The sequence below is a fragment of the Trypanosoma brucei genome, chromosome 1 (genome assembly GCF_000002445.2).
Source record: "Trypanosoma brucei brucei TREU927 chromosome 1, complete sequence".
Lineage (NCBI taxonomy): Eukaryota > Euglenozoa > Kinetoplastea > Trypanosomatida > Trypanosomatidae > Trypanosoma > Trypanosoma brucei.
The window spans coordinates 430710-440877 of record NC_008409.1 but is presented as its reverse complement, the minus strand read 5'-3'; the positions used below and the strand labels follow the sequence as shown (position 1 = coordinate 440877).

The 10168-nt window shown below is 51.6% G+C and overlaps 3 protein-coding genes across 3 annotated transcripts, besides 3 other annotated features; all 3 read right to left on the bottom strand.

Annotated features, from left to right (window-relative positions):
• Nucleotides 88–2169, bottom strand: TB927.1.1730 (hypothetical protein, conserved; the record flags this gene model as incomplete). Its single annotated transcript, XM_001218874.1, has 1 exon — nucleotides 88–2169. One exon carries the CDS (start codon nucleotides 2167–2169, stop codon nucleotides 88–90), a length of 2082 nt encoding a protein of 693 aa, XP_001218875.1.
• A 518-nt stretch (nucleotides 2170–2687) lies between these two features.
• Nucleotides 2688–2693: a repeat region (telomeric repeat hexamer TTAGGG).
• Nucleotides 2694–2711: 18 nt separating this feature from the next.
• Nucleotides 2712–4004, bottom strand: TB927.1.1720 (hypothetical protein, conserved; the record flags this gene model as incomplete). Its single annotated transcript, XM_001218873.1, has 1 exon — nucleotides 2712–4004. The coding sequence occupies one exon, from the start codon at nucleotides 4002–4004 to the stop codon at nucleotides 2712–2714; it is 1293 nt and encodes a 430-aa protein (XP_001218874.1).
• Nucleotides 3917–4004: a sequence feature (Signal peptide predicted for Tb927.1.1720 by SignalP 2.0 HMM (Signal peptide probabilty 0.623, signal anchor probability 0.001) with cleavage site probability 0.403 between residues 30 and 31).
• TB927.1.1710 (hypothetical protein, conserved) lies at nucleotides 4575–9935 on the bottom strand (the record flags this gene model as incomplete). The annotated part of the gene is made up of 1 exon (XM_001218872.1): nucleotides 4575–9935. One exon carries the CDS (start codon nucleotides 9933–9935, stop codon nucleotides 4575–4577), a length of 5361 nt encoding a protein of 1786 aa, XP_001218873.1.
• Nucleotides 10062–10067: a repeat region (inverted telomeric repeat hexamer CCCTAA).
• Nucleotides 10068–10168: the final 101 nt, after the last annotated feature.

Here is a 10168-nt window from a genome sequence, read left to right as displayed (position 1 = left end):
CTCCTCAGATCCTCGCGTTGATTTCCTTCTTCTTTACTCACAGTACGTCTCCGTACGAGCAGACACAAACAAATATTCAAAGTGCTCTTAAGCTGGAGCTGCTACTTTATCTTTAGACGCATCACCAGCAGCAGCGCGAACTGCATTATTACCATAATCATCCCCAGGAGCTGCTTCCTCTGCCTTTTTTCTCTTGGGCCGCGACACTTTCCGGGGCGCACCAGGCGCCTGAATAATCTTGAGGTCTTTATCTTCATCTTGCGTGGGCGCATCTGCTGCTGATAGCACCCCTGAACCAAACGTGGAAGTTAGGACATCCCCCTTCCTAACAACTTCAGTAGAACCACTATCAGTCTCAACTGGAGGTCGAAGCCTGAAGCGACCTGTGCGACGAGGGCGAGGGGACCCACGGTTGTATTGCAGCGCTCGCACCTGCTCCTCAGTCATGGAACTAATTGCGGTGGGACCAAGAAGTGTTTGTCTCTGAAGTTCTTCACCCTTGGCATCGAAAAGCGCGTCTATATTGTCCGTTGTACCACTGTTGTATTCCCGCGCGAGACTTTGTGCCCCCGAAAGACTTACTACTGCGAACGAGGCCTCGGGTAGACCATTGTTCCGTGCAGCGCCTGATCCCGTGTGACGTGGAAAGGATCCAATTGCTCTTTCGCCTGCAGCTTCCGTAGCCTTCGGCACTGCCTCCGTCACGTCATCCTCCCGTGCGGGTGGTTGGGGCGGTCTGCGGGGATACGACCGTTTTTGAACAGCAAACGTTGTGCGCACCTCACTTCCGTACTCCTCTGGTGGTGGTGGCAGTGTGGCCATTCGGCTCTTCCTCGAAGCACCATTACTAGCGACTGTCGTATGCTTCTCGTGATCCACCGCAGACACAAACGCCACATTGTCGGGAAGAACAAGACGTGCAGAGGAGGCGCTGTGACCGATGGCAACATCATCTACACGCAGCGTGAAGTGTTGCAACCAGTCGGGGTCTTCAATGGCGGAAGGGATAGGGAGTTGGTCATTTTCATTGCCGTCATGTGCAGTACACACTTTAGGCTTACGGTCGGAGACGAAGCGGTGATAAGCGGTGAGCACTTGCCCGCGCGCTATTGCAGCACCGTCACAATTCTCTGTGGAGTAGAACATCGGTCGGGTTTCCAATCCAGCCTTAGTCTTATGTTTCCGTTCCCACAACTCGACAGCTTTGTACAGATCCTCCCCATCGAGATTACAGCGGTTCCCTTGTGCTCCTTCAGTAATCATCGGTTCACTCGACGCCGCAATGTTTGTTGTCGCGGAAGTGTGCTCAGAAGAACTGCTGCTGTTATTCCGAAAAACAATGTCATCCAGCATTCGCGCGGCTGCAGGTAGAGCGTGATTTTCGCGAGCGGTGGTAATCTTGGATGCCTGCCGAACTTGCTGCAATACATCTAACTCCAAAGCGGTTTGGGCCTCCAGCTGCTCCTCTTCGCTGTAGGGTGTCTCAACGAAGGCGAACACTGGACGGCGAAACGATCGCTCACGTGAGGGTCTACCCGGTGCCGGCTTCCACCAAACATTCAGTTCACTTGCGGCGTCAACATCTGTTGGGAGCAGTAGGCCGTTCCTCTCGTAATCCCAACGATCGGCGATAGCGGGATGTGTTTCCTTGAGGGATCCCTTCGCTGTTTCGTTAGTTCTTTCACTGACTGCGGCCGTGCCGGTACAACTGTCAGAGGAAACATGGTTTTGCCTAAGCGTACGGGTGCTCGCACACTCGGGGCACCCCTTTTCAATGGTTGCACGGTCTTTCACTGTGGCCCGATAGTTTGTGCCGCACGCATTACAGCGCCACCACGCATCGATCGTACTCGTACAGAGAACCGAGGAGACGTCACTATCGTTCAACTCGGGTACCCATTCGCCAACCAAATCGGGACGCACGACCGCTAGCCGGCGGATGGAGGCCTCACGGCATTGCATGTTACTGCCGCTACCGACGTTACTGTTATCCAAACTTTCGGCAGCGCCGGGGGCTCCAGTTGACGCCATGCGAACGCATCGCGCGCTGAGCAGTGGAGCCGTGATGACGAGCAGTTTATGCGACATTAGACTCTCTTCGCCAGCCAAGACGCGTAGCGCACCGCGTGCATAGAGCATATTAGCTGCGCAGCTGGTGTAGCGCAACATACCAACTTAATTGCTTATTATATTCCTTCTTTCCCGCGGTGTTATTAATCTATGGACGTATGTACAGGCGTTTCTTCACTTCTTATCTTTTCGTAGGAATAAAGCGCCCAACGCTGAGGAGCGGCCTGTCGGTTTGTCCAAAAGTGACCGCTATTTGTTTTTTTAAAAAAAGTGTGCGCCAAACGGCTTACAGAAACAGAAGAGAAACGTAAGCGCGTGCTGAACAAAAAGGAAGAAAGGTATACACACTTGTGTGATTAAACAACCGCTGTGGGTTAAGGAAGTGGCACCCCTACCGTGGTGAAGGGTGAAAAGGGGGATATGAAATAACCATCGGTACGATCAGAGCCCACCAGAGATTAAAATATCCAGTAGGCATGGAACATCTTGGATTTGCAGCAGCTGCATCAGCTTAACCCATTTATGCTTGGGCGTGGTACATGGAGGGGGAAAAAATAGGAGGAGGGGAACGTTTCCCCATAAACCTCTTTCTCTTGCTTGCATTTTCTTTATCGCCTCCCTAAAACTGCGGCTGGTACCATTTAGTATCGCCTTCGCAGAACCTTTCCTCCACCTGAAGGGGGCACAGCATGCTTTCCCTTTTTGCTATTGTCCGCTCCCGCCGACTTACTCTGTCCACTTCCTGCGTGTTTTCGCTTCTTTTGCTGCCGTTTTGCGCGACGGCGGTGTCGAACAGCTTGGGTTTCTGCTATGAGATCTATATCATTGAGGAACACCGCCTCCTGCGCTGCCATGTAGTCAAATGGCTCGCCCGCTGGGCCCTCTACCGCCGTTTTACGCAGTGACACGCTGCCGTCATCATTACTAACAACCCTTTCGGTGCGTGGTCGCTTAGCCTGTGGGAGATTGCCGCCGCTCTCACCATTCGCACCGCCATGCGATTCGTTGCCCCACAATGGGAATTTGCGGGTATGATCAAAGAAAACACTCGTGTTACTATCAAGTCCTTCCTTTGCAATTTCACTCCCTTCGAACTCGTCGCGACATCGTGTACGACCGGCCGTTGGAGCAATATTCGCAAGTCTCTGCTTTGCCATAGCTTCCGCCGGTTGCATGACGCTGCGGCGAAAATGAACCTCAGATACCAACATCTTCACCTTTTGCGTGGGTACCAGTGTCCGTGGGTGTACTGCAACTGACGCACACGCCGCCTGTAGTGCCTCCATACCGGAAATGACAAAACCGAGTGGCTTGTATGGACTGAACTCTGCCTTCCTTTCATTTACTGAAGCATCCTGTAAGAGGATATAATAGCGGCTACCATTGGAATTGGGTATCCCCATGTTTCCGATGAGAAGCGTCCCCGCTCGCAGCTCCTGCATTGAAGCGCTTACTGACTGTCGCCCAGCCGCTGCTTTACTTGCGCCCACTGACGCTGACTCTTTCGCCAAAGGGGACGACTCATCTTCTGTAAAACCACCGAATATTGTTTTTGTTGTGCTGCTTCCAATTTCTAGAACAACACCCTTTTCGATGCGTACCACCGCACTCCCCTCGAACGGTTTCAAACTAGCATTTGATTTTATAGCCTCCAGTGATGGAAGGGCACCACAAACTGTGTTATTGTTACCAACGACCGCTCCATACGTGGGATACGTGGGAGGAAGCTCCCCTGTGCACATATAATAGAAATTGGCCACTGTGCGGGGTCGTGTCTCCGGTGCTGGCACAAACACGGTTATGGAGATTTCATAGACCTGCTGTTTTCGTTGCGGATGGGGGAAGGCAAACCCCAGTGTAGCTTGCATACTAAACCTCTCAAAAGCCGAAGAGCAAAAGGAGAAAACAGAAGACGATGAAAATAGGTCACACATATCAATATATCGCTGCTTGCTAAATACCTCCCTTTTCCTAACAGCTCTTCGGTGCGGCTGAGCAATTTAACTTTCCCTCTTCTCACCCTATGCGTGCCTTCAGTTGTGTTTCAACTGCTTTTCGGTTGGTGCGGAAAAGGGGGGGAGGGAGGGGGAAAATAAGGGGTGATGGTGGTGACAAGCCCATTAAGCACTTTGACGCAACCACCCCCTTCAACTGCGGATATTCATTCACAAGTTCCCGTTCAATTACACACCAAAAAAAAAAAGAGACTCATTTTAGCGCCGGCGTTAAAGGTACCCTGGAAATGTATAATTTTTCCTCATAAATTTCACCACGAAATGGGCACAACGTGGAGCCGTTAGTTCTCGTATTAGAAAATTCGCATTACCCCTGTTGCTGGTTTCACCAGAACCCTTTCCCGCTCCATTCCTTGTTACTGAGACTCAAAAGCGGGAATAACTGCAGCAATGCAAACACTGCAACGTTAAAGGACCTGACAACTCTTACAGTCGCCTTCCTCATGGATCGCCTTTCCCCCTTTATCCCAACACCACAAAAACCTCTCCTCACGTCTCCTCTTCGCCACCGGTGCGCTCCACGCTGCCCTCTCGGGGTCTCTTTCGTGATTTCGCATTTGCTACCTCATTTGCTTCAGGCTCTTCCGGTGGAGGAGAAGTTGAGTTGCGGCCCTTGCCATCCGTTATAGAGCCATGGTTTGGGTCTCCATGAGATGCAGATGCTGATGGACTCCTTTCTTCATCCTCCCCCTCCTCCTCCTCCTCGAAACTTGACTCACCTCCACTGCTTCCCCTCCTGTCTCCGGTAACGGAGCTGTGCGCATCGTCCGCGGCATCACTGTTATCATCTAAATCCTCAGCTCCCTCCGATTCGTTTGGTTCTTCATTCTTTTCCACATTATCATTCACTGCGCCTTCCTCAACCGCAACCGCCCCTTCCTCGTCACCCTCAGCGTCGGCCAGTGCCACACTGCTAGCGATGACAGCTTCCCTCTCGCAGATCTTCTTTTCAGCTGCTGCCATATCCGGAGCCAACAACAGTTGCATGAATTCCTCTCTGTCCTTCAGTAGCTTCAGCCATCTGTTCGTCTTCTTCACCGAGTTTCCCGCGCTCTTCCTTCTCTCCACCAACTCACAACGTCGTTGGCGGTTCTCCTTGAGCGCTTGGAGCACTGCCGTTGCTGAGGCGTATGACGACGAGCTTTTCACTGCATGTAGCGAAACGACGGTAATAAGCCAGTCCGCTGCGCACAGCGTGGACGGGAACCGATGCTTACCTTTTGTAAGGTGTTCAAGAACAATAAAGGCGTTACGGTGAAGGTACTGAACGTCCCACTGGTGCACAAGCACCTGCACCAAAGCACGACAGAGATACGCTTCCAGCTGCAGAGGATATGCCGCTACCTTGCTGTAGGAAGGAGCTGTTGGACCCTCCTGCACCTGATTGTCGGCCTCCTCATCCCCCTTCTCGTCTTCCTCCTGGACCCTTGCTGAAAGAACGTTTAGAAAAGTCCGCGCTTCGGGATCCAAATGAGCTCTCAGTGCCTCAGCGGTAATACCAGGTGGTTGATATGTTGAAGCTGCACCATCCGCAGCGCTACCACCACCGGTGCCCTCGTCACTATCAGAAGCTCCCGTGTTACCTGAGAGGTCTATCGCACAGTCTTCTACAAGTGTGAGAAGAAAACTTAGCAGAACACCTAAGCGCATGCACTCCCCATCGGTAAGCCCCACAAAGAAGCTCATACCCGCCGTTACGAGCGAAAGCGCAATGTCTATGACCCGGTTCCGCTCATCACCCTCAGTGCTGTTCAGCATCCAGCTGAGGAAGTGAAATACAAATAACGTGTCCTCCAGACTAATCAGTGCACGCGGCAAAAGATAGGCTTTCGCAAATTCAACAGGCTCAGTAAGTACACCACCGCTTCGCAATTCGTCAAGGAGCTGTCCCAAAGATTCGGCACTCCTCTGATATAAGGTGCGGTGTGACTCCCTCTCATACCTTAGTTGTCGGGTCTGTTCCTGCATCCACAACAGGAAGCATTCCTTCTGCACGTTCACACCAGTGTTAGGTACGTCGTCTCTGTTCTTCTGCTTTTTGTTACCGATCACGTAAAAACGGTTAAGTTCCTTTCCTGCCGCAACGTACACAGACTCTTCGAATACAAAGTGCGCAGCAGTGTAGCACGATAGCTTCTGTAGGAGTGCAAAGGAGATATTTCCACCCATATTACATAGGGACGCCATGTCTCCCATATGATCACCAATCTCAGCCGGCATCACAGTGAAAATGCTTTCCACAGTGGCGCATAGATGATGGTTATTGGCGTCACCCTCACAATGAGAAGGTTCAGTTGCTGCCAAGTGCCCGTTATGCTTTTGTTCCGGCCTTTGCCGTACTATTCCATTCGCTGCAAAGCGGGCAGTGAGGCGAAGCGCAATGTGTGGCATTGCAACCATGTAAATCTCTTTTGGCGGTGGGCCTTGTGTCAGCAAAGTCTCCATACAAAGAAGGAGGTCATTGATTACATTATAATCACGGGCACAGGTAAGCAATAGAAGCTGCATCGGTGCAGAGAGATCCGACTGTACGGCATATATGCGGCTGTGTAGCCGACACAAGTGCAGCAAGATGGCTTGCCCTAACGTGACCTCCACCACCGACGACCAACTACCTCCACACTGTTGATCCTCAGTTGTGTTGTTGTGTGCGACTTCTTCCTCCTTCTTTTCTTCGTTATCGTTACACGTCGTTCCGTCTCCACAATTGGCCGCAGCGGCATCGTCGTCACTGCTTTCCTTCTCCGCCGGAATAATACAACGTTGCTGCAGCGCACTCCGCAGATTCGCTTCCGAAGCAGATAACACCACTGGTGTAAACGTTGAGTCCCACCGGCCGCATCGAAACGACTCTGCCGCACCCTTTACAAACCACTGCGTGCGATGAGGGGCGACGAGCGCCTGCAGTTGCTCTGGGGTAAACTTCCCCTCATGCTCCAATTTTGTATCTAGTAATTCATGTAAGATAGCACGCAGCAACTCAAGACCGAAAACAACGGATGCACGCCCCTCACGTCTTAGTGAGTGTTCTGCCGCCCGCAAAAGCAGCCCACCGTCAAAGGAGTTTGGATTTTCCCGCCATAGCACAGCGAGGAACGTCGCAATGCAAGAAACACGAGTGCTATCGGCAGTACCAAATCTTTCATTTTCTGCATAGTGTTGCATGTGGTGGAGGCCCATGTGTGCGATGAGAGTCATTACAGCTGGAGGAGCGCCGCGCAGCAGTTGCGTGTGAATCAGTAAAAAGTTGTTATTGTACCCCACAGCTTGCTTAAACATCTTTTCAGCAGCTAGCAACGGGTTGGCATATATGGAGGGCCGCAGCATACAGCGGTAGCGGTTAACGTTTCCAAGAGTGAGTCGTTTCAGTGACTGTGTAAAAAGTGCATCGAGTTCTTTTGACCGTAACCTCTCGTGCGGGGCGCGGTAAGAAAGTGTGTCGTTGGAAACCCCAGTGGCAAGCAATGCGCTGCAGAATACGCTTGTGTGCAGGAACTCCGCTGGACTGGTACCAAAACTTACTTTCGGGGCTTCCTCTTTGAAGAGATTAAACAGCGCTTGCAGTCGGTCGTATACGATTGGTGAGGGTGACATCACCCGCATACAGGGCATGACAACTGTAATGAGATAACGCTCTGCCAAGGCTAATGCTTTTCTCGCCAGTGCTTGCACACTTTGTTTACTTTCGTCTGTGCTACAGCTATGTCGGTCCAAAACTGCTGACAAGAAATCCTTACATCCCTTCGTGATCTGCTCTAGCACAAAGGATATAAACGACTGTGACGCGACGTAGCCGTACACAGCCTCCAGAAGGGGAAGATACTCCCCAAGCACACGAATCATGGAAGTATTCCAATGCCGTTCTGTTGGGAGTGGACCCACGCACGCGGTGCTAGGGTTTGTCCTGCTAAAAATAGAATGAAAATGATCCATTATGATTGCTGCCACACCTCTTCCACACTCCGCAGGCATGGCTGCGGTTGACACCGCGCACACGTCCATATCCATTTCGTTTTGCAACAGATGTATCGTGGCCCCAGAAAGCATTGGCAGCCCAATCTCTAACAGCTCCACGACGAAGCGGCAAGGAGCCACCTGCAGTGTGCCTGCAACTGGTTTCGTTGCAGGTCCTGCTGGCCCACTTGTTGCCTTCCCTGCAGTGCCCTCTGTCAAGTACTGAGACCACGTCGGGCAGCTCACGGGGAATTCCATCTTTGTGAAGCGTGGGCCCTTCAACTCACCATCTACTGCTGTGGGTTCATCATCATCATCATCATCAGGGCCGCCGTCCTTTGTACCGGATGCAGCACGCGTGTTGTGACGTTGCCGTCGACGCCCGGTTGGTAAATCTGTTACGGAGAATAGCAACTCACTATGAGCCGCAGTCACGAAGTGGTCAAGGGCCTTTGTGTACGCCATCAGTCCATCCCCTGGCAACTCTCCAGAGCCTTGCGCGAGTGCATTCTGAGGAGAAGTGGCATAGTAATAAATAGCGAGTGCGACATGGACCGGACAGACCTCTGTCAGGTAGAAGCACAGTGCCAACCTTTGTCGGACTTCCGCGTGTTGCGAAGAGGATAGGCCGATCCGTAGTTGCATACAGAATGCAAAAACGTGAACACTCAGTAGTGAATGAATGTGTAAGCATTGCAACAACCGGCCAATAGGGGGAAAGTGTGTTGCACGCCATTCGCTTTCCGTAAGCCCTAACGAGGGGTCTTCGCAGCGCGGCGGATACCACTTCGAGGGATCGCCACTCCCCACAGTTCCGTGTCTTTGGCGCTTCGGAAGGACATATGTTGCACTGAGTACAGCACCAATGGCAGTGACAAGAAGCATGGCGTGCGTTTGACCGTCACCAACAATGTGACCAAGACGCTCCGCGTAGAGCGTCACGATGGTGGCCCCCGTTTCATCCTCCGTGTTGTCGTCATCTTCCTTCTTTCCTTCTCTTCCATTTGACGATGCCTTGCTGTATCGCTCCCTCCAAGCGCTCATAAATCCATGCAAGATATCAAGTAATTGATATGTGGTACCGGGGGCCTGTGCCACGATGTGCGGGCAAACAGAGCGACAAAGTACAGCCGTACGTCGGTAACGCGTGCGTCCTACGGTTGCGTCAAGTAGTTTTAGGGAGACAGCTCCCCACGCAGCTACAGCAAGGCGTGTGCACTCATCTTCACAGGTGATGTTGGTGCTACTTCCCTTGTCTTCCTCACTTTCGTCGCGGCCACAATCACCTTCTTGTGGATGCGCCGATGCATGTGACCCATCTGCGCAATCGGAGATGAATTTCCGCCAAGAAGCAATGCTACCACCCCGTGCTGAAAGTTGTTGTAGAAATATACACAAAAAACAGTGCCAAAGAGGATGATTCAATGCCTCTGCACCCGCGCCACAATTATTTGTTGACACCCAAGCAGAACATTTTTCCTCGACTTTAAGGCTTTCGCACGCAGCACGCAACCGTGGCGCGAATATTGCGCTGGAAAATGCGATAGCTGCCTCTTTTACAACACCGGGTAACTCCCCTGCTTCTCCGTCCTTTTCGGGAAGCAGCAGCGTGTAGGAGTGAAGCATCGCTGCAGCTCGCAAAAAGAATGTTTCTAGTGGCCCCGGTGTCGGCATAGTAAAAAATGAGTTCACAGCATGCCGTAGACACTCATCTTCACGGGTTTCCTTGTCTGTGGCTTTGGGGCGCTTTGACCCCTTTTTCGCGCTAGCAGGTTCATTGTACGTGGTGGAAAATAATGAAGCTTCAAATGCCGTAGAAAAGGCTTGCCGTCTCTCCCCCGCACTCCCACCTTTTCTACTACCACTGCTTAAGATGGCGAAGAGCTGTTTCTCCATAGAGGACTTCAAAAAAAAAAAGATAAGTTAACAAATTAGCGATGTCCGCAACTTTCTTCGTTAAGTGCTGGGCTGCTCTTTTTCTTCCTGTTGAAACGGCTGCTGCTGTATGACGCTTCAATTGTTTTAGGGTCTATTGTTGTGTTCCACGAAAAGAAGATAAACGTCAGAAGCGCCTCACATCGTACTTTAAAAGTTTTTTTCTTTTTTTACAAAACCAAGGAAACAGGAAT